Source organism: Myotis nattereri (assembly GCF_964212035.1).
Source record: "Myotis nattereri genome assembly, chromosome: 18".
Taxonomy (NCBI): Eukaryota; Metazoa; Chordata; class Mammalia; order Chiroptera; family Vespertilionidae; genus Myotis; species Myotis nattereri.
Genome location: NC_138093.1, coordinates 21,665,413 through 21,690,656, shown reverse-complemented (window position 1 = coordinate 21,690,656; position 25,244 = coordinate 21,665,413). Strand labels below are relative to the sequence as shown.

General features: G+C 38.0%; 1 protein-coding gene across 4 annotated transcripts in view; it reads right to left on the bottom strand.

The window, feature by feature from the left end:
* The window catches only part of RASAL2 (RAS protein activator like 2), a 248,978-nt gene that overhangs the window by 16,333 nt on the left and 207,401 nt on the right, over positions 1–25,244 (bottom strand). For all 4 annotated transcript variants that reach the window (XM_081112119.1, XM_081112120.1, XM_081112118.1 and 1 more), the window contains 7 exons: positions 16,802–16,955; positions 13,674–13,772; positions 11,874–12,428; positions 9,421–9,565; positions 5,578–5,722; positions 4,692–4,928; positions 2,105–2,306 (listed from right to left, as the gene is read on the bottom strand). In XM_081112119.1, coding sequence (XP_080968245.1) covers positions 2,105–2,306; positions 4,692–4,928; positions 5,578–5,722; positions 9,421–9,565; positions 11,874–12,428; positions 13,674–13,772; positions 16,802–16,955 — 1,537 coding nt within the window. The remainder of the gene's footprint in view (positions 1–2,104; positions 2,307–4,691; positions 4,929–5,577; positions 5,723–9,420; positions 9,566–11,873; positions 12,429–13,673; positions 13,773–16,801; positions 16,956–25,244) is intronic.

Below are 25,244 nucleotides of genomic sequence, written 5' to 3'. Positions count from 1 at the left end.
ATAAGCATTGCGACATCCACCACAGATTGTTTTGGGGACCAGGAGGTCCAATGATGAAGGGGTGTAGGTTGGAGGGGAGGGTAGGTGTTTGCATGTGGGATTGGCAGGTTCATAATGCATTGTTATGGAGCAGCGGAACCATGGCGTCGAGATGGATGGAGGACGCGAAACAAGGTGCAGCAGGCATCGAGGAAAGAAAGGAAATAGAAATTAGGATTATGCAAATAAAAATTAAAAGACATGCTCAAAACAACCAAAATATTGCCATTCCAACTAAAATAGGCATGCAAAGCAAACAAAATCTTTGGAAGGCTAGTAAATCAAGCTGGGGGAGGGGGGAAGGGAAGGACCAAATACCTTCTAACCAAAAGGCTAGTGTGATGAAACTTCCAAAGGAAAGGGATTATGTGAGGAAAGAAATGCATGCCACATACAAGAAAGTGTTGCATGCAGGGGTCCAAAACACTCCAGGACACACAGTTGACACTGCTATCGACTATGCCATTTAATCTTGGGAACCCGGACCTATTATTGCCAACTAGGTTGGCATAAGCATGACAATTAAAAAAAACAAAAACAGAAAACTCAGGTAAACTTTCTCTATAAAATATGTCTAAACGTACTCCTGGTTCCCAGGACCAAATAGAGATTAAAAAAAAAAAAGGAGAAAGTGTATTTACACAGCAAAGCCTGTTAAAAAGACCTTGACCCTGAATAAATGAGGCTTATTTCACAAGAAAACTGTATCTGCATCTCACTGATACAGTTATTCAACAAAGAATAACTTTTTAGTACTTGTTTTATCCATCTCAATCATTTTTTTCTTTGGGGAATTCTTATTCTCATGGCGTTTTATAGGACCGCTCAACTGTTAGGCAGTTTCACATGGTTGCCTACGGGTCTTCTTTGGTTTTTCAACAACCAAGAGATTCTTCAACCCTGCTCAAATAGGTAGAATGCCTGCTCATATGTCACCTGGAGGATGCCTTCTTGAACCATGATTCATAGTCAAGGGATTTACCCTCAGCACAGCTGCAACTTAAAGTCCAGCTGGCATTTCTACAAGTATAGAAGGGGTCCTGAAGAATAAGGAACAGTTTATTATTTCACAATGTTTAAAGCAGCAGTGGATACCCTACCATTTACATTTCCTCAGGAAAGTGGTCTTTATTAATAGGTTTTACACCCCTCCAATATTATTGGAACATTTTTAAGGATAATAGAAAAATGAAGGAAAACAAACAAATTCTCATCACAGAAAAATAACTTTGTCTTTTGAAGTTATTCTAACATACCACACCAACATAAAGTACCTGTAGTAAAGAAAAGCATCAATAAATAATTATTGTGATAAATCTAACCTACGTCTGTTAAGACTATTCTCCATTACAAAACCTATTCCTCTTTGCAAAATCCCAGAAGGAAGAAAATGATTGGAATAGTATATATCTAGTTATTAATATGAAATTCTTATTTAGATTTAATAATAAAATTCTTAGCTTATAGTCAGAAAATAAATGATTAAGAATTATAATTGTTTCTGGATTCTTAATTTACATCTATGGAGAAAAAACCACCAGGATTTTCAGATCCCTCATAACTCTGTAGTACTAATAGTTATATTAAGCCCTCTGACTAGAATAACAACAAAAACATTCTCAAGGATAAAGCTGATTAAACATGATAGTCCACCCTTATATTTTGAAGTCCACCCTTTTGTTAGAAATTGCTGTATGAGGCTTCATGTTATCCTACTGCACATGAATAAGGCTACATACACTAATAATAGATATTAGTTTCTAGGCAAGTTTTTAAATATGTTATATATACTGTACTTATTTATTTATAGAAATATATACTCCATTAATGCAGATAATTACTTGAAAAATAGATAAGTAATTTCATGGCTTTCTAGAATTTTCTGGTTTGTAGGGTGTACATTTCACTCAGAAATGACAACCATTTATTCTAAGATATATAGGACAAAAGGTTGCTTTCAATTAACAGAAAGGTGAGTGCTATCACCCTGTGGATGCTCTGCAGAATTCAGGTACATTCAAGTTCTCTACCTCCCTTCTCCCTTTACTATTCCAGTCTACTTTACCTTATCAAGTTGGGAAACTACTTCCCACAGTAAGGAATGCAAAACTGAAAGCTCCCGGCCCAGGTCAATGTAACCATCAAAGCCTGGGGTATTTGAGATGGTGTCTGGATTAGAGATCTCCAAAAGAAAGCGCTTCATTCCACCCCACTCATGTTCTAAAAAATCATTCATGAATGCCATGTATTCTTCTTTGTTACCGAATCTAAAGGAGAGGGAGAGAAAATGAGAAAGAACATATTCAGGAAAAGAGAGGTGATCATTTTGAGTTGACTGTATACAGAGCTATAGATTTTTATTTTTATTTTGGGGAGGTAAGTGACTAATTTTATCTATAATAATAAAAGGGTAATATGCTAATTAGACCGGATGTCTTCTGGACGTCCTTCCTGATAAAGCCGGGGCTGAAGGGAAGCCAGCCTGGTTCCTGGGTGCCTGCAGGCGGCTGGAGGAGGGAAGCTGCCCCAGTCCCCAGTGCCGAAGGGAAGCTGGTGCCGGCAGACAGGGGAAGGAAGGCCTACTCTTGCACAAATTTTCATGCATTGGGCCTCTAGTTATTTATAAGTGATAAATGCTAAGACATACTTTCTTAATATTAATACTCAAAACTTCTGAATAGCTTTCTATTTTCTATTGTGTAAAGCTAAAACTCATTTTTCTTGTATTTAAAGCTCTCTGTAACATAACCTTCATTTACCTACCAAATGTTCATCAGTATAAACCTTCAATATAATTCGCTTCTTCAAGTTTCCCAAATACATATACTCTTTTTCTTCTCCAAGCCTTTGCTCATGTTATATATTTCTACTAGAGAAGAACTTGCTCTCTTCTTTGCCTATCTAGACTCTAGCTATCTTCAGGGCCTAGTTTAAGTCCATGAAACTTGTTCCCAAATAAGCCAGAAATAATTTTTACTAAAATTAGCTCAAATATGGGTAAATATGTATGTTTTTGCATTGGGTTATCTATAGGGTACTCAAAGTTAAAGTAGTGCACTTAAAAAGTAACTATTTAAGCCAGGAAACAATCTGTCTCACCAAAGTTCTAGTTTTTTCCTTCAGTACATCGCTAATAGAATCTTGTCTTTAAGCTTCACTATTGAGTGAGTCTGTTCTGATCAATTCTGCCAGTGTGAAGTTTCTTTCAGTGATTCCATAAAATTATTTTCTATAAATTATAAAAATTACACAAACTGAGAAAAATTTAAAAACAATGAAAAGTATAAAAAAAAAGTGTGGATGCACTATCACCTGAATTTATCTACTGTTTACATTTGTGTGTATTTCCTCCAACTGCTTTCCAATGTCCTTTAAAAAAGCTTTAAATCTACCAAAAATAAAAAAAAATATGCCTCATCTACATTAACCAAGTGTTAACATTTTGCCAAGTTTGCGCTCTCTCTCTATACATATATATACACACACACACATATATATGTATGTATATACTTTGAATAAGGAATATCTCTTACATAAACCAATGCATTATCACAATAAAATTTTTAAAATTAAATTTCACCAATTGTCCCCAAATGGACTTTTATAGACTTTTTTCCAATTCAGGTCTAAATAAGATTCAAGCATTGCATCTAGTCATTTTAAATCTAAAACAGTCCCCTTCCATCTTTTCCAGCTTTCATGACATTGACTTGTTTAAAGGGGCCAGGCCAACTGTTTTAGAAAATGTAACTGGAGAATTGGTCTGATTGTTCTTCCCAACTGTTTATACTAAAGTTTTTGTGTTTTTAAACTGCTGGAATAATAGCATATGCACCATATAATATCTTTTTTTCCCCCTAAAGTTTTTAATAGCCCTTTTCATTTAATATAATTATATCTTCATCATTTTCCATATTATTGGCTATTCTTTGAAAACACTGTTTATAGTGGCTGCAAATGTTCTGAATGCATGTACCCTAGGTTACTTAACCACTCCTCTATAAAATGAATATTTAAGTTGTTTCCAATTTTTTTGTTATCCTATATAATAAAGAGGCAATATGCAAATTAACCCTCATGCCCTCACAAGATGGCTGCCTACAACCAGGCCAGCAGGGGGGTTAGTGAGGGACAACCACACGACTGAACAGCAGGCTGCATGGGGCATCCAGGCTGGCAGGGGAGCCATGTGGGGTGACCAGACCAGCAGCAAGGGGTGACCAGGCTGGTGGCGGGGGGTGGGGGTGGGAGTAGTTAGGAGCGACCAGGCTGGCAGGGAGGGGGCAGTTGGGGATGACCTGGCCAGCAGCAGGGGGCAGTTAGGGGTGACCAGGCTGGCAGGGGGAGGGGGACAGTTAGGGGCAACCAGGCAGGCCAGTGGTCCAGGATTGTGAGAGGGATGTCTGACTGCTGGTTTAGGCCCGATCCCGAAACCAGCAGTCGGACATCCCCCGAGGGGTCCTGGATTGAGAGGGTGCAGGCTGGGCTGAGGGGACCCCGCCCCATGCATGAATTTGTGCACCGAGCCTCTAGTTTATAATAAAAGTCTTATAACATGAGTGACGAGGATCCCTATCACCACCCAAATTTTATATCTCATATATTTTTTTAAACAATGTTTTGTAAAAAGGGGTTATGGTAGCAACACATACTTGGCAAAGTTAGCCAGGTTCTGAATGACCTTGGCAATCAGAGTCAGAGTCCGAGACGTGCGGTCATCAGGATACTCCTGCATAAGGTTGAACAGACTGGGAGACATGATAGCTGGGCACAGGAAACGCAGGAACAATGAGGCACTGATGAGCCGTTCACTGATGTCTTGCTTCCCGCGGTTCAAGCACTGCTGCTTCCATGATGCAAACACCTCTTTCAGTTCACGAGGGAAAACACTGGGGAAGGGAAAAAGATCAAAATCTCTAAATACCCACAGAAAGTGCAAGCGATCTCACTCTGGCCCAACACACCTCCGATCTAGAGGTAGGCAATGAGGGCCTAGTGGAGGCCTTAAATGGTTTGTGGCTGAGAGGTGGTGGAAAATTCACAGAAGCCCAGATGGAGACTAGAAACCCAAAGCTGTAAAACTCAGGAATTAGTATAAATTTAGTTTTGCAAAGTGGGAAAATGGCATGAGGCTCCTGACTATACCATCTGGTTTAATCAAGATCACCATAATCTCTCTAAAGACTGTTCATCCAAATTCTTCCAAAATCTTACCAATTGCTGGGGTTGGAGCAATGATCAAAAATAACTAACGCATCTTTTTAACACCAAGTAAATATTTTAGAAACCAATTAGAGAATGTGGTGATAATTTTGTACACAAACATTGTATTTATGTATATAGTTCAGAAATTCTTGGGCTCACAATGGAGGTTTAGATTTTACACAGGAATGTATTAGGGAAACTGTCAGTCTCCCCCCGCATCCCCCCCCACCCCCAAGCCCTTCCTTTGGTTGGGAAATAGTTAACACCGTGATGACTTTTATATAAAAAATGCAAGTTCCAAAGGTGGTGGATGAAGCACTGATACCAGCTCACCAGTAAGAGTTGATGATCTTGCAAAAAGCCAGTTCACAGCACATTTTCAGGTTGCTCTGATGGTCTATCAATTCACTAGATGAACATTTGCTGGGATCCACTTCACAGTTCTCATCTGACTCATACAAAGCTTTGATGAACTCCCCTATTTGAAGAGAGAAGATGACAGATAGTAGAACTATAAACAGGGTCTTCCTAAATAGAACAACAGGACTTAGGATTCCTGTCCTAAAATGCATAATAGGGAATCTTTCTGAGATCTGACAGGGGGATACAAAAGACTGTTCATGAAGGGTCATTGCTTTGGAAACCAAGAGTTATCACCTTCTAAATATCATGTTTATTTTCTTTACCCTGGAAGTGAAAAAAACAGCAATCACCACCACCATCATCATCATCATGGTATTTATAAAAATAACAATGATACTACTATAAACAATGATATAACTTTATATCTTTTATCTGAAACCACAAATAAATGAACATAAATTCATTATTTATTATAAGGCCCCTTTACCAGGGTGAATAGTGTTATTATCTTAGGAGAAAAAACAACCCTGATGACCACACATCTCGAACTTGGACTCTGACTAACTAGCCCACTTAAGGTTTTAACTGCTAATTCTGGTACCAAACATAGATTTGAGTAAGGATGTCTAGACTTACCTCTTGTAATGGGAACAGTCATTCAATACAGCACAAGACTGTAGCAGAACATCTCTTTATATAATCTGTATTGTTTTTCCAAATAGATTTAGCTTAGGAGCCCTGTTCATATAACCTATTCTCTAAAAGGATATGCCCAACATTCTCCGAAAGAACAAGTCCTTACCTTACATGTTTACCCACCACTATACCTGTATATTTTCTGTTCCATGTTTCACAATGTTTTGTGCTTATTTGTTCATATGTCTGTCTCGTCTCTAGGATGAATATCTTTGGAGGCCAGGGACCATATTCTATTCATGTTCAGGTCCCCAGCCTATCAAATAGCTCCCTAAGCATTGCAAGTGCTCAATACATATTTATGATGCATGGTACTATGTGTCCTTGGGTTTTTATAGGCCTTTCTGAAAGAGGAGATCTTTCAAAGACCCTTTCAAATCTGCTTATATTACTTGAGGTTCAGGCTAGTTATACTAGATTTTATGAAAGTAAATAATGATTTCTGCAAAATTTAGTAGCAGCAGTGATATAAACAGCATTTTTTCCCCTAGCAAAATGGCTAATACTGAGGTAAATGAAAGCATTTAAAAATAGCTATGAGAGGATGAGAAGTGGTTATTTGAAAGAAAAATGCCTGGAGAATAGGAAACAGTGGTGCACAGAGAAGAAAAAGACTTTGGAGCCAGACAGATCTGGGATCAAATCCTGGGCCCATCGCTTAATGATTGTGGGGCCTTGAAAAATCACTTAAGTAGTCTAAGCTTCAGTTGCCGTATTTGGAGAATAGCATAATGACTCCCACTCTACAGAGCTGTGGTGAGGATCTGAAATAATACATGAAAAAAAAAGTGTCTAATATGGTGCCTGGCATTTTTAGGGGCTCCATACAATAAGTATTGTTATGTGCAAATTAGGCAACTTTAAAATAGTTTTTCATAAAGTAAAATAACTAAAACTAGTAAAAGGCTTCTAAAAATGTTTACCAAAAGATTTGTATTCAACATGCTCTCAAAGTCTCTATGCTATGTGCTTCTATACTATTTATCCCTTTTAAAGAGTATCTAAATTTAAAACCAAGTCATTATTGTCAAGTATTCCATGTAAAAATTAACCCACCTTTAGATTTATATTATAAATATTCTGTTTAGTGAGTTCCTTAAGGTTATACTATCCTGGGAAAATAGTACTAATATTAATAAATAATTTGTGAATTTTAAGAATATTTTTCTTTTATTCTTCAAGAAAAAGAGCCAAATAAATCAAGGGTCTGGAAGTAAACTGTCTAAAATTGCAGCCTAAAATCACCTCCCCCAGCCCCCGATTATGATATATTACAATCCTCCCAAACAGAGAAAATTATTTTACTTTTAAAACTATAACTCATGTCTGATAATGTGGAAAATACCACATTGAAAGGTGAACCTTTTATAGGTTTGTATCCAGAAGCTGCTTGCCCAATCAAAAATTACTGAGACAGATTCAACAATCCATTTACATTTGCTCTCTTGCCTTTGAAAGAAATCAGAGCCAAAGAGGATGGCTGCTCACTACATGGTGCAAATATAAGTTTGTGCCCAAAATGTTCTGTGTTTTCCATGTGAACCATCAACTTATTGCTATCTAGCATCTAATTTCATGTGCAGAAATAAGTCCACATGTATGAACATATTACTGCTAAAAAAGAATTTGCCTTTGTCACCAAGGATGGAAATCAGGCCTTTTTAGGGTCTGCTTTTCTATATCTCACAGGTGGTATTTCTGTGTGTCACAGGACATCAGTGTGCAATCTGATTTCAATCAGAAAGGTAAAGGGGGCCAACAGATGGAAGATTTAAGTCGTAACTGAGGCAGAGCCTGTGAAGTAAATAGTAATGCTTTAATCAAAAGAAATGAAGATTACATAATATACCTGGTAGCTTTTAACTCAATTTTCTTAGAGAATTCTTTAAGTAGTCTGGAAATAGCATCCCTTTTTTCCCTCCCCAGATGTATGAACTATAGTACAACTTTAATGATTCAGAGCGTTCAGCTGTACTTAATTTAATTTGTTTTTCGGAGAATTCATTGAAAAGTCTTTTTATTTTATTTAATGCTTATGATGAAATCTTCAATTGTATCATTAGAGACTCCTGCCATAGCACATACAATATCAGCTAGAATCAATTTCTTTAAGTCTTTGAAAAAGCACATGGTTTCTCTCTTTTTTAGTTGTAGGGATATATATTCTTATTTTTCTTACCTCCCTATACTATAAGCTCCTTGAGGGCAAAATCTATCTAACTCATTCAACATTCTTTATGGTCCTAACAGTCATATGTGCTACTGAACACTTGAGTAGCTAGTACAAATTGAAATGTGCAATAAATGTAAAATACACATTGAATTTCAAATAGTATAAAAAAGTAAAGAATTTTTACACATTAATAATTTTCATACTGATTACCTGTTCATAGTTGGATAAAATGTTATTAAAATTAATTTCACCTGTGACTACTAGAAAATTTCAAGTACTCACATATAACTCCATTATGTTTTTATAGGACACAGTTGATCTACATTCTGTGTGAAGTACAGGGATATGGAGATAAAGATAATGACTATGTTCTCCAAGGAGCTCATGCCTGTTTTATCATGACATACACTGAAGTGCCCGGCACCGTAACTTACTTTAGTGGTTGATGCCTGGAACTGCAAGTGAGTGACTTAACAGGAACTACTGAGTGAATAAAAGTCAGTTATTGTTGAAAATTTTGAAGGCCTTGAAGATAGAAACTGAGAGTTGTGGGACTTGGCAAGAGTTTCCTAGTTATTGATGCATGATAACAAATGTTAACACTTTTAAGACAGTACATTTATATCATGATGTAAGTACCCAACACGTCTGGGGAAACAGCCCCCCCACAACTGGTATCATTGTGTATCTGAGACACTTGAGGGTCTTGGGGTAGCTGCACATGCTGATGGGCTTTCTCTTTTTGTACAAATTGTAATAAATCCATCTGCTGTTCTTCCACTGGTGAGTACTGCGGAGACTTCTTAAAGCCACATCTTGAATAACACTCTAGTCAGCTAGACCTAAACAACACCCAGAAGTTTAGACCAATTTGTTTGTCTCATGAGGATGAAATAACTTAAAATCAAAAGGGGAAGAAAAGAAAATGTTTTCCTTCTCCATACCCAAGGCATCATGAAGATACTGTTGTCCCACCAACTTGAGGTATTCCTCAATGGACTTGGTGGCAATGGTATTCTCTCTGAAGATCAAGACATCATGTTCTCCACAACGATCCACCTCAGACATCACCAAGTCCGTCAGAAAATCCTGGTAGAATAATGTTCAGTCAGGCAGAAAGCAACTGAATAAATAATATACATCAGAAGAGACTGATGAAATACCAGACATCCTGGGAACCCTGCTTTAAAACTAAAGCTACCAGATTCATTTGGGGAAAAAAAAAAAAAGTTAAGTCAGGATAAAATCTTAGGTGTCACCACCTCTAAGTTTAAAATTCCTTCACAGATTTCTCCATTGCACTTGAGTAAGGACCATAATTCTGAGTGCAGCTGACAAGTCTCCATATGTTCTGGTTTCTGTCCACCTTCCTAGCCTCATCTTGTATATACTCTCTCTGTATTCTGCTCCAGCCTCAAGGGCCTCCTTTATAGGTCCTTGAACACACCAAGTCTTTTCTAACACACAGTGCTGTCTATCTACCACAAATTTTGTGCAAATGCTGCTCTGTTTTGCTTCATTCACCCCATCATTCCTGACCCGACTGTCATGAAGTTAATTCCTGGGATCTTTTGGATCTTAGTTCGTACATCCTTTCCTCAGAGAAGTCTGCTCTGACCAACACTGCCATGAACCGCATTAGTCAGGTCCCCATAGCGCACTTCTCGGCATTTCTCACTGTCATCACACTTTTTATTTCTGTAATTATTTGATTAATATCTATTTCCACTAAAAGACTGTAAGCCCCATGAGGTCAGAGACAGAGTCTATTTTTGTTCACCTCTATATTTTTAAGCACTTAACAGTTCCTGCACATATTAGGTATTCAATATCTAACAGTTACGAATTGGTCCACAGTATCAACATGGAATTTCTTGAACTCAACACTTTAACTTATTTTCTAGGCAGTCTGTCTGCTACACCTCCACCCCCAATCCATCCAGGGAGAAGGAAGGCATGATGAGAAATAAAATTCTTAAGAAGAAATAGCTGCTTCATTTCTTAATGGTCTTAAAGAACATGTTTATTGTTCAGTTTGAAATATGATATCAAATATTTTGAATATGTATTCACTGGATATATCAAAGTCTCTAAAGTATAAGAACAGGGAATATGCGGATTTATTTTTAAATTAAGCATTTTAAATATTAATGGGATTTACTCTGGGCACCTTCAAGTGTGTAAAAGAGTTGTAGACTTAGGAATCAGTATTAAAACTCTTAGAATAAGGGGCAGGAGAAAACTTCTGAGGGTGATGGTAACATTCAGTATCTTGGTTGGGCTGGTGGTTTCAGTGGGAGCATCATCTGTCAAAAATCATTCAATTTTTCACTTTAAATGGGTATAGTTTACTGTTTGTAAATTATACCTCAATAAGGTTGTTTAAAAAATTCTGCATATGTCCTGAACTTTGAGCTACTAAAAAGCAGAAAGAACATACCCTACAATTTCAAAGATGATAATCAAAATTTCAATGACACCTCACTCCAAATTCTTGAGCTTTTTTAATGCCAGAAACCTAAAGATTATTATCAGTAAATGTAACCACAAAAATTATAATCAATAGGATAATAATACTTAGATAAGGAACTAAGTATTGAATATATCAGCATATTCTGATTTATATCAAGAAAGCATCATAGCACTTTTGTAAATAAATTATTCTATCTGTGAACGCCTCTAGGTCTGAAACACAATTTTACTGTGGCCAATTTGTATATAATGTAATAGTGACTCAGCCTAATGAAGTGAATATGCCTCATAGAAGTGATAATTACTCTAGTTCAGGCTGATCAAAGACTATCATTTGGTTGTTCTTCTTCATACAATTAACACATTGCTCTTCCTTCATCTTCCTAAATTTTTACTTATATCCAGGATGAAATAAGATTCATATTATACCAATTATGTAACATCCCTTGCTGTTTTTATTCCAAATATAGATTTAATCCCATGAAGATGCTTGCTAATACCTAGCATGCTTCTGGAATACCTCCTTCTGTAACCAGAGTATATGTCACCGGTTAATCTTAACTCAGACAATATATAGTGAGGAGTAAAACCACGGTAAGAAACAACCCTGAATGTACTGTGGGATTATCACGCCCATATCACCAATTTATTTTTCAGACAATAAAGAACTAGCTGTGGTACCTACCTTCAATGCAAATGAACTTTAAATATTTGTGATCTCTCCATTTTATTCCTTTAGTTTTATAATCTCTCTCTTTTCTGGATCTAAGAACTGCTAATAGGCTTCCTTCTCAATTCTTTTTTTCTTTTTTGAGCATTAGTAACAAGTATTTCTCTAATTTGCATCTCCACAGTATCATATTTTGGTGTCTCCATACAAGGTAGGGAAGAAACTTTGGGTAACGTAATCCTCCTTCCCACTTACCTTGGCTCTGCCAGTACTTTGAAGAATGTGCACTAAGGCACAAGCCAACTCCTCTTTATTTCTCACACTAATTACTGGTTCAAGGACAGAACACAGCATGGTATAGTTGCTGGTGACAAATTCTGCAAATTCTTTGTATTGTTCCATAGGCAGAATGGTGATAGTTTGGAAACGCGATTTAATTCGAATAGAAGGTCCTCCCGTCTTTCCTTTGTTCGGTGTAGGTGTACTCACGGGATACCACTTTTCTACAAATTGGCGACCAGTCACACTGGCAGAGGGGATGTTGACTAGACCTACATAATTATTCTTGTCCTTCTTTTTCTTTTTTTCCACATCTTTATAAATGTGAACTGTGATGCTATGAAGAGGTGGAAGGCTGTAGAATTCAAAATGTTCGCCCCAGAAAATATTGTCTGCTTTGGTCTTGCTGGTTGTACGAGCAAAGAGGGTATCATCAAGGCACAGTTCACAGAAATATTTCTTTTTTGGGGCGAGGTCCTTAGCTTCAATGATCCATAAACGAAGAACATTTTCAGCTCGTCTGCAATTGTCCTATAAAGAAGTAATAAAGCTAAGTTTGAGAGCCAAAATCCCAGAAAGACAACATTTTCCTTTTGAAATAGGTGATGCCCGTGGTCGGCAAACTGCGGCTCACGAGCCACATGCGGCTCTTTGGCCCCTTGAGTGTGGCTCTTCCTAAGCCTTAGGAGTACCCTAATTAAGTTAATAACAATGTACCTACCTATATAGTTTAAGTTTAAAAAATTTGACTCTCAAAAGAAATTTCAATCCTACTGTTGATATTTGGCTCTGTTGACTAATGAGTTTGCCAACTACTGGGTGATGCTGCTTATATACTTAATTACGGGTAATCCTATATAATAAAAGCCTAATATGCTAAGTATCCAGTTGTCTGTTCAACCAACAAAGTGTAATATGCTAATGACATGTTAAGGCCCCTCAACCGCTCACTATGACGTGCACTGACCACCAGGGGGCAGACAGTTGACCAGTTGCTATGACGTGCACTGACCACCAAGGGGCAGATGCTCCGACTGGTAGGTTAGCTTGCTGCTGGGATCCGGCAGATCAGGACTGAGCTAGATGGGCCCGACATGCCCTGGAGACCTCCTGCGATCCCTCCCCGGCTGGCCAACCTCCCGCGTCCCTCCCGGCCCCAATTGTGCACCAATGGGGTCCCTTGGCTTGGCCTGCACCTTCTCGCAATCCGGGACCCCTCGGGCGATGTCGGAGAGCAGGTTTCGGCCCCATCTGCAGGCCAGGCCGAGGGACCCCAGTGGTGCATGAATTTGTGCACCGGGCCTCTAGTAAATAAATAATGAAAGGAATTATTGTATCATTGTTCAGGATAATAGGAAGCTCTAAATAGAATGTATCAGAATTTTACAGAGCCATATACATTCTATTTTATTTGGGTTACAAAATATCATTCTGTAACGTAAGTTCTCATGTAGCTATCCTTGTGGCAACTCGACTAATGTCTACAAATAAAAAAAGATAAGTAGTTAAGAAACTTGTGTTCTAGTCCCATTTCTATCATATATTAGCTTCTGATTTGGGCAGGTTACTTAAATTCTCTGAGTCTTCTTATCTACATTGGTAAAAACATAATAACTGCAATACAATTATGTTCAGCATAAAATGGCATAATATGTTTGAAATGGCGAATGTGTTTAAAAAGTTCTATAAAAATTAAGGTATTATCACTGCATTTAGCTTCTATCAACTTACTGCTTATAGAGTTACACATTTTTTAGACCTCAAAGCCACTATTACCTTATTTGGTTGAACTGTCCTGCGAAGGTTTTCCATCCACTTATCTCTTTCTGAAGCGGAGTTACAGCTGAAGCATTTACTTCCACTCAAGTAGGTAACCTTCAACATAAAGGTTAGACATAAAGAAAATAAAACATAGGGCTTGAAGGCTCTAGTTTCCTAATTGTATTGTTTGAGTTAAGATATGCTATGAACCAAAACCATACTACATGAAACCAGCTTTGTGATTCTACTGGTATATCTACATCTACGTCCACTTTTTGCTTTGCATCTTCACTTATCTCCTGATGAGACAACAAAAGCCAGTGAGAATTCAGCTCAGGATCCTAAAACTGTTCTGAAATACCAAAATTAAAAACCTTTCAGGACACATCTTAAATGAACTGCTAATGAATATGTTCAATTCTGAGAGACTTAATAAAGAATAACTAAAAAGGGAAGAGAGGAGTCTCTAAAACAGCTTATCCTATTTCTTGGGACTGCTTTTGAGGCATCAGGCTCTACCCCTCCCCTTCTCCATCTTGGCTGAAACACCACAAACTCAACCTTCACTCACCACCTGTTCCCCTTCTTCCCCTACTCCAGTTTCCTGTAATTAGAGGACCAAAAAAAAAAGTAATAATAATAATCACTATCCAGAGAGGAGAGAAAAGAATGAGCTGCATTAGCAGTCATCCTACCAGAGTCAGAAGCAGAGGACCACTCAATCCCCTCACCCTTTGCCCATCTATATAAAAGCCCAGTGACCAGAACAGGGGACCGACCAGAACAAATGGAACGACCAATGGCTATGACGTGCACTGCAGCAACCAACTGGCCTGATCCGGCCCCCAACACCTCAATTGGGGGCAGGGCCAGCCGGCCAACCACCCGTGGCCCCTCCCTGTGCCGGCCTAACCCTATGGGCCCCCATCGTGGCGGGCCGACCAGACCCCACCTGTGCACAAATTCATGCACCAGGCCTCTAGTGTTTAATAAAAACCTTCCACCCAGACCCCATCACCATGTCTTGTTCTCCAAGATTGCCCGCTCTCACTTCTCAAGTGCATACTGCCATGTTAATAAATTATTCCGTTTTGCTAAATCTTTCTGTCACCCTCTTGAATTCCTTCTTATTCTGTGACAAGGACCTGGATCAGGTTGAGACCTCCCTGGGTGCCCCCTAGCACCACATTCATTATAATATTACTAGAGGCCCGGTGCATGAAATTCATGCACTGGGGGGAGGTGTCCCTCAGTCCAGCCTGCACCTTCTTCAATCTGGGACTCCTTGAGGGATGTCCGACTGCTGGTTTAGGCCCAATCCCCAGCAGTCGGAACTTCCTCTCACAATCTGGGACTGCTGGCTCCCAATCGCTCACCTGCCTGCCTGCCTGAGTGCTCCTAACCGCTTCTGCCTGCCAGCCTGATCACCCCCTAACCACTCCCCTGCCAGCCTGATCGACGCCTAACTGCTCCCCTGCTGGCCCGATCGCCTCCAACTGCCCTCCCCTGCCAGCCTGGATGCCCCTAACTGCCCTCCCCTGCAGGGCTGGTCCCCCCAAAACTGCCCTACCCTACAGGCCTGGTCCCCCCAACTGTTCTCCCCTGCCGGCCTGATCCCCCCACAACTGCCCTCCCCTGCTGGCCTGATCGCCCACAACTGCCCTCCCCTGCCGGCCATCGTTTGACCACATGGGGGCGGTCATCTTGTGCGAGGTGTGACGGTCACTTTGCATATTACAGCTTTATTATCTACACTAATAAAAGAGAAAGATGCAAACTGACCGTACCTTCGCAACTTCCACCAGCCAATCAGGAGTGAGTATGCAAATTAACCCAACAAAGATGGCAGGTTAATTTGCATACACAGGCACTTAGCGGCCGGGGGCAGGGTGGGACACAGGCATTCCACACTGCCCCAGCTGCTCAGCAGCGTGGAAAGGAGAAAAGGTGGCTCCGGGCCGGAACGAAGGTAGAAAGGCGGCTCCGGCCAGAGCAAAGGCGGTGCTAGCAGCTAAGGGAAGGAAGGCCCATTCTTGCACTAATCTTCATGCATTGGGCCTCTAGTATAGGATAAGATGGTATTAATGAAACTGAAAGAGTTACCAGTATTGGGTTATTGTCTTTGGAAACTATATCTCCTCCACTAGGCAACTCACTTGTGATTTCTAGGAGGGTAACCTGACCACTATTATCACTTTTCTTTAAAAATGGAACATGTGACCTATATGCCTAGCACTTAACACTGGGCTTGGTATACAACCTGTTGAACCGACTTTTAAAATACAGGAAGTTCAAGTGACTTATAAGAAAAACACTAACAAGTGACTTGTCCAAATTGCTAAGTGTGCTCATATATTAACTCAATCTCAGATTATAACCTAGTAAATTAGATTAGGTTATATATTCTGATCTAATATGGTAGCTACTAGCCACATATGACTAGCGAACACCTGAAATGAATGTAACTAGTTCAAATTGAAATGCACTATAAATGTAAAATTCACAGGAGATTTTGAAGACTTAGTACCCTCCTCCCCTAAAAAAGAATGTTAAAAAAACATCTCATTGGTAAGTTTTATATTAGTGACATGTTGAAATGGTTAAGGACAATTTGTTCATTTAAGAAATCAGGCACCTGTAATGTGCCAGGAACTGTGCAAGGTGCAGGGGATTATAAAAATAAGTAAGACATGGTCCCAGATCTTAAACTGCCCATGAAACAGTTAGAAAAATTACCTTTTGGTCAATTTCCTCAGAGAATCATTAAAACTGGGGCTTAGACTTTTAGGAGAAAAATAACAAGATAGTGTTTGATATCTTTATCAATACTAAAAAACTGAAATACAAATTTAATATTATTGTTAGTCTTGTGGCCTCTGCTGAGAATGTACTAAAGAACTCATTTACTTTGAAAGCAGATGAAGTCAAAAGGAATGAGAAGCCATCATTGATAACTTTAACCACCAATAAAATTAGATTGACAGATTTCCAAGCCTTTTCCCTAGAAGTAGGTAATTTCCAGTAACTAAAAACTAGTTAAGATGATCAAATCATCAATACCATAGTAATTAATAAAAACACAGAATTATTGGATAGAAGATCTGCTAGTTGTTCAACTACTCTTCCTTTTTTCTATACTTTACCTCAAAGCAGAAGTCTTGTCCAAGGATGCTACTATGAAGCGGTTTCACTGATACGGGCTCCCCTCTGCCAAGATCCAGACACTCCACTGCACTGCATGGGCTCAGCAAGGATTCATGGGAACGGGACTCTTTCAGTTTAGGCAGCCCACGAGACCTAACATAGAAAAAGATATGTAAGACAATGTAACTACATGGCCAAAAAGGAAATGACAGTCTAATGCAGTGGAGGCTGACAAGAAATGTATAAATAACTAAGGAAAAAATAAATGAGGAGCAAATTAGTAGTTAATCTGTAACAATAACAGTAGCCATATTTATGTGGCACATATAAATCATATATATATATTTGTGTGTACTCACACACAATTTTTCCTCAATAAAGCAAATGCATATCATAATTTTACTAGTCTCAAGGGAGCTCAAAGCTCCAGTACAGATGTTTTTACCCTCACTGCTGTTTGAAGATGGAGAAATATATACTATTCAAGGTTATCTTATATACTCTTATTTGTACAAAGGTATTATCAAAAGACATTATTTCTTCTTTTCAGATTATCCTCTTCTATTACTGATAAACACACACACACACAGTCAGAGCCAAGCTTTTCAGCACAAGACCCTGCCTTTCAAAAGGTCTGATTTCCATCTCAATATGACATTCTTTTCTGGCAAGCTTTTGGTTCTATCCATGCTTTACTGTATAAATATGAATTAAGAATAAAATGCCTCGAAGAAACCTCCCATCCACAAAAGAAATGTTCAAGCTCTCATCTAGAAGAACAGTTCTTTGTGAATACCATTCAGGCATCCTGACTGATTTTGTTTCCTAGCTGTTTAAAAAAGAAGGCTGGGAATCATGACTCTTGTCACCATAGGAGCTAGAACTTTACTATCTTCCCCTCGGAGGAATTAGCAAAGTCAAACAATATAATGCACAATATTTTTGAATTCAGTAATGGATAGCCATGCAGTTTTACTCAGTAATTATATTATTTATTGGCCGAAAACCCCACAGTTTTTAATATATAAATGAATATATATATATATATAATTTCGAGAAGTACCTAGTAATAGGGATAAAAAGAAATGCCTTGTGTGAAGACATTAATTTTTGTAAAATATATTAAATAAGCAACTTCATTCATTTCCTTGAAATAACCATGAAAACAGTAAAAGGAACTGAAATACCAGAAATGTCAGAGTAGCTTTCAGTTAAATTACAATGAGATATAGAAAATTAGCACTAAAGGCTGCTCTTTCCCTCTGTTTCCATTCTAACATCATTTAATAAACTCCATATAATAGGAAACATCTTAAGCAACAGGATTTTACTCCATTCTTTCCATTTAATGTTTAGACTAACAAACGTGTGCTCTGATATTCAGCAGTCTTTTTAAGGTCAAAAAGCCAATAATTATATTTAGCACTAATAATACACAAAAGTGTGCACAAAAGCCAACTAATGTTGCACGAAACTATGCACAAAAGCCAAATAATATTTTGTACATAAAAATGTAGCAGCTCCACATTTATTTCCTTTAGTTTTACTGGATAAGATAATGACATGTTATATAATGCAACAACTATAAATAATTAAATGCTAAAATAATTTTACTTTAATGTGATTAGCATGCAACTTTCCCACTATGCTTCACAGGAAGCTTGGTTGAGGCAATAGGATACTGTAATCTTTTTAAAACATACAGAAAACAACAATTCCAGCCAATTTTCCCAAGAGGAGCTATTTGGACGGAAAAAGCCTCACACTCAGATAGTGAGCCTCACAACAGGAAACCAAAAGGCATATTTAACATAGAAGGAGGGATGACAAAAGGCTCACTTTTATTTTTAAAATTCTCTAGGAAAATATTATAAAACAAAAATTAATTTTATTTCAAACAAAATAAATGTCTACCTACATGAAGCAACTGTACAGCCAACTGGCAGTGCAACCCCAAAGCATAGCGGTGCCACATGTCACGGTATAGCAAGTCACTTTCTGAACTACATCTCAGAAAACAACTCTCTGTTTAGAAGATAAGAACCAATAGAAGATAGTTTCCCTGCTGCCTTCGATTACTGATAACATCTTTGGATCAATGTTTTCCAGGAGTAATTTCAAATCCTCAACAGAAGCAGAACAGAAAGACAAACAGCAGAACATGAAATCATCTTCTAAACAGACGGCAGGATCGGTAATATTCCTTCCTCTCTCTCTCAGACTGCATCAGCCCCTTAGGTAACACAAACAAGGTTCCTGGGCTCTAGGCTGGGCTGTTGCCATGGTGCTACACCTATAAGGAGATTAGAGCTGAAGGCAGCAGGGAGAAGCTGCAGCTTGAAGGACTCAAGGAGCATGCTCTGCAAGCTTACCACTTTAAGAGAGGAAGAAAGGAATGGCAAGGTCCTCACCCACTTCCATTAACAATTTCTCATAGTCAAAGGCTGTAGGAAAAACTGAGGCAACCTGGGGGTGGAGGAGAATCTCTTAACTCTACTAGGAAACAAAGCTGAGAAGTTTTAGCTTGCTCCATATGATTCCCTGCCTCCTGTTAGAAGGTATTTGCTACATTCTACCTTGCAAGTACAATCTTTCTCTCACATCTGTTCTATTTTCTGTGCAGTGATTACTCTAATGTTTCTAGGTATGATTTTACATTTATCTTATCTGGGTTATACATTCTTTTTTTCTTTTAGAAAAAATTGGGTAAAATTCTTTATTCACTGAATTTCCAATGCTTAACAAACTTCATTTCGATACTCAGGTCTAACTTCCAAACATAGCTATAAACAGATTTTGCAACCAAGTTATTTGGAATTAGAATTCAAAACTTCTCCCAGTTACTGAAACAGCATTAATACATAGTTCAGAATCTCCTATTGTTCACCATTTATGTATGTATGTATGTATGTGCACATACTTATACCCACCCAATGAACTGAACCCCAAAGTCATTAATATGTTCCACATTACTACTGAATAAATAAGCAAGCCCTTCCTGTATTGGGAAGAAAGTATCTCTTCGAAGACAGAAGTAATTCCCAGAGAAGCAGGATTACAGTAAACAGTAAGATCAAGCAGCCTGGGAATGGCTGGGGGATGGGTGAGTGGGGATGGCATTATCTGTGCAAATATTTATACATAATAGCATCAGTAACCTCAAATCCCCTCTAAATCGTGTTTACCATCTCCTATACCTTCATAAGAATTGATTTTCTTAGATCTGCTAAATAGAGAATTTTAGCAGCTGGTAAGGCAGCTTGCTTACTTCTCTAATGGAAAGCAAAATGTGAATTTATTGAGAGAATAAAAATTTAAAACATTTTTTCCAGTCCACTTTGACAATGACCCTCATTAAGAAACCTAACTTTGAAAGTGAATCCCTTGAGTTCTTTCCCTGACCCACACCCACACCCACACCCCTACCCACCAATGCCAAACACCGTGTAAGAATAATTCAGGGCTCCAATTTGACTATTTCTCGCTTTAATCATGAAACTGCTTTCCAGAAGCAATATTAGTTCTTAGTAGTAACACCATGGTTTTACATTTTGTTTTAAGATCAGCCAACAATCTTGATTTCTGTGTAAGCTCTGAGTCTAAGACCTCCCTCTAGCAATGTGAGAGGTAAGGGTGATGGGAGCATGAGTGTGCGGGGCGGGGGAGGGGGGGAGGTTGGGGTTAATGGGGGGGATGAGGACACATTTGAAATACCTTAACTAATAAAAAAAAAAAATCTAACTGCTTTGCAGATGAAGATTACCTGCAGCTTCTGACCGTTTGTTGAGATAAACTACAGGCAGGAGAGGCTTTCTATTACTTACTACAGTGAGTGACTATTATATTGCTTTAACAAACATGCGTATCTGAAATGAGTCTTAAAAGACAAATGTGAAGGGGTGGGGTATGAGGAGCCAACACACATACCACTGGATACAGTGATGATGAAGGAAAAGGGAGTCAGCTTAACTGTGATTAGTGCAGCATTAAGTAAAACTCAGCTGGATTTTACTCAGCTGAACCACACAGAAGCCAGATTTCCCCCAAAGCACCAACAGTGCTTGGATGTGCTAGCTCAATCTGCCACATGTTTAGATTCAACCCCAAACTTGGGAAACTTTTCATTAAAAATGCTTATTGCCACACAAAATCCTGTACTCCAGTGCAGGTGAATTTCTGCTTGGCTTGGCAGTCCTGACTCCAGATTGATCCACTGAATTCTTGAAGAGACAGCTCAGCTTTAAGTGGGTGCAGCAATGTATATTCGCGGCAGTTGGACTCACCTGAAAATTTCCCAGGTAGTAATTAACAAAATTTGTTTATCCTAACACCAGCAAATTCACACAGGGTCTAATCATTTTTTTTTTTTTTAAACTGCATCTGAGATCTCACTTTGGGAAAAATATAGCTTTACTTGTTTCCCAATTTCAATTGTTTTTCAAACCCGGTATCCATGAAAACATCCAACAGATGTTTTCTGTTTGTAAAAGCATATCCTTCCTATACTACAATGCTAAAGGTTTCCCTTGATGAATTAAAGGAGAAATTAAAGTTCATTCACCAGAGTTCTACTTGTGTGTCAAAAAAAAAAAAAAAAAAAAAAAAAAAAGTCCTTCTAGCTGCACTGGGTATCTGCTGCAGTTAAAGCCAGTTCCCGCTGCTTCTATTACTCACTGCTTTTATGTTAGCTTAAAAGAAACCCACACAACCAGCCACACAAAAAGCTACTTATGGAAACATAACATACACTGCTGATCTTCCTTCTCCCTGTTCTCTGCCTCTAGACAGGATGGTCTAATGAGCCCAGCTGCTAATGGTAAAAAAGGATACTTGTCAACCTGAGTTGTCACTTAAAATGAACAAACACATGGGAAGGAAATATATCATCACAGACAAAAATGACATTCAAGGTATTTTGTTACAAATACACGTATATATACAATGAAGTTGGACACAGGAAGACAAGATTATAAATATTAAAACATGTTCTGGAGGGCAGAAAATTCAACTAGCCTCCAATATGACAATCTCTTTACAGAAATTGTACCATATTCTTTTTTTGTCCTTAAATTACAAATGGAATAAACTCTACTATGCCTAAACAATTTAATATAAACACAACTATATTGAATTAAAAAACACCCATGAAACTAAACCAAACCACACTCATAAACCAACTCAACTAACATACTTGCTATTTAAAGGGTGAATGAAAACACTAATAATTTTTCTTTCTCTTTTTCTGAATTTTGTTAGATTTTTAATCTCATTATTGCCATAAAATTAAGTATGGGTGAAAAGAGGGTAAACGAAGGAAAAATTGATGGAGTTCAATGACATTTACTTGTTAATCATTCTTAGGAATGATTATTTGCTTTCCCATTAGTTTCTAGTTTGGCTGAATAAATGAATATATGTATGAATCCATTTATCCATCAATAATTACTTGGTGTGCAATATGTCAGGCACTATGTTACAAGTAGATGAAAAAAAGACAATGGAAGACAGACTCCCTATAACTGGCTTGGCAGGAGCAACTTTGCAGTTTTGATTAATATCTTAGACTGAACAAGAGCTAAAAATCATAAAACTTCTAAAATCTAGAAAAAACATATGTGAAAATCTCTTGGGACACCAAAAAACCCCATAAACATTGCTGGTGGGAATGTAAAATAGTACAGGTACTCCAGAAAATAGTTTGATAGTTTCTTATAAACCTAAACATGTACTTACCATACAACCCAGCAATTGCATCCTTGTGTGTTAACACCAGAGAAAGGAAAGCTTATGTGTATACAACTGTTCACAGCAACGTTATTCATAATAGGTAAAAACTAAAAACAACTCAAATGTTCTTCAGTGGGTGAATGGTTTAACCAGCTCTGATACATCCATACAGTGAATACTATCCAGCAACATGAGGAACAAAACTATTGAAAGATACAACCACTTGGATGGATTTCAAGGGCATTCTATTTAGTTGGGGGGAGGGGGAGCAATCTTAAATGGTTCATACTATATGATTCCATTTATATAACATTCTTGAAATAAACCCATAGAAATGTAAAAGAAAAAAAAATGCCCTGGCTGTGGCTAGAGGGTCAGCCCAAGGACTGAGGAGTTCTAGGTTTGATTCCAGTCAAGGGCACATGCCCAGGTTTCAGGCTCGATCCCCAGTAGAGAGCATGCAGGAGGCAGCCGATCAATGATTCTCTCGCATCGTTGATGTTTCTCTCTCTCTCTCTCTCTCTCTCTCTCTCTCTCTCTCTCTCTCTCTCTCTCTCTCTCTCTCTCTCTTTTCCCTTCAATAAAGACATATTAAAAAAAGAAAAGAAAGGAAAAAAAATTACTCGTTGATAGGAGACAGGAAAGGATGGGAGAGGCGGGTATAACTGTAAAGGGGTAGCAGGAGTTCTTTCTGGAAAAGGAACAATTCTGTACCTTGATTGTGGTAGTGTATAGATAATCAATGTATACATAAGATAAAACTGCAGAGAACTATAAACACACATAAATGAGTGCATACAAAAATTGGAGAAAACTTAAAAATGTCTGCAATCTAGTTAATAGTATTGTACCCATGTTACCTAGTTTTGCTATGCATACAATTATAAGGTATCACTACTGGGAAAGCAGGGAGAAAGGTTTGCAACCTATGTACTATTTTTACAACTTATTTTGAGTAGTTAAATTCAAATTAAAAGTTAAAGAAATAGTTTTAAATAGGAGAAGCTCAAGAACACTATACTCAGTTTTAGGTATCTCCTGAGAAAGAACAAACAAGCTGAGCCTCAGAATAGAGAATATTACTTTGAAGGTTTTTATTTGAGGGACATTAGAAGAGGGTGAGAAAATTCTACATGTGCTTATCTTTACCTCAAAACTGGTGGATTTAAGCAGCACTTCCAGAGTAAAGTTGGCAACCTGACAGGCATTTGGAATCCTGGAATGCCTGACAATGTAGTTGACCACCGTTTTTCAGTATTTCCAATTTTTCAAACTTTTCAAAGTATATTTGAATGAAAGGCAGAAATATCAGAGTCTTCTCCTATCCCAACACCCTCCTACATAACATGGCTTTAATGTGAAAACGCTGCCAATATTGATTCTAGGAAATCACTTTACCAGCTTTTATCTGATTAGATGGCTTTGGAACAATAATGACTTTGTGACATCCTATTGATTTTGCCTCTAAAATGTTCCTCCTATCTTGTCTCTGCCTCTTCATTCCCATTGCCACTACCCTTTTCAGAGCCTTCGTTATTTCTTACAAATAGCTTTTTGCTAAGTGGCCTCCCAAACTTAGTCTCTGCAAACAAAGTCCTTTGAAATTCCACTGCTGGATTAGTCCATACATAGCACAAATTCTGATTAGGTTATTTCCTTACCAAAAAATTTTAAAGGTTTCCCATTGCTTATACAACCAACTCCCGACTTCTCAGTCTGACATTCAAGGACTGCCCTGTGTTTGGAATATTGGACTGAAAATAACTTCCACTCAGAATTTTGCAGACATTGCTCCACTGACTTCTGGTCCTCAATATTTCTGTTAAGAATTCCAATGCAGTCCTCCACCCCTTCTTCATATGTAATCTACTTTTTCTTTCTAGAAGCTTTTAAGATATTTTTTAAGTCTCAATGTTCTGACTGTTCATGATGATGGGAAGTGATGTGTAGTGTGTTGGGGGGGGGGGGGTGTCCTCTGTCCTTTTTTCATTCACTACTGGGAATTTGGTGGTATTTCCAATGTGGATTTTTATGTTTTCTTGTTTTAGGAAATTTCCTTGTACTATTTCTTTAATGATTTCCTCTCCAATTTTTTTCTATGTTCTCTTTTACTAAAACCTTTTGGGTTGATTTTTCTCATTTTCTGTTCCACTTTCTGGGAGAGGGACCTGACTTTAGCTTTTATATTTTTAATTTCCAAGCTCTCTTCCTTGTTTCACTGGTGTTCCTTCTTGCTATTGTCTCACGGATACACAATCTTATCTTTTGAAAATATTCACTATGTTCTGAAGTTGTTTTTGGCTCTATATATTATCTCTGTTTCGTTTGGGTTCTTTTTCCTTCCTCCTATTTATTTGTCTTTCATGTTGGAGACTTTCCTCAAATATCTGGAGAATCTTGGCTATCTGTTTTTATTTAAGAGTAATGCACTAAAAAGCTCAATGGAAGCTTTGTTTGCTGGAGTGGAGCTTATAGACTAATGAGGCTCATTGTAAAGTACTTCCTGGCCAGCTTTTTAAAAAAATAATTTAACATCTTTATTGAGATATAATTCACATACCATAAAACTACCCATTCAAAGTGTATTTCAGTATACTCAGAGTTGTGGAATTATCACCACAATCTACACTTAAAACATTTTCATCACTCCAAAAATAAACCTCATGTCCATTAGCAGTCATTCCTCATTTATCACCCTCTGCCCCCACATATCTC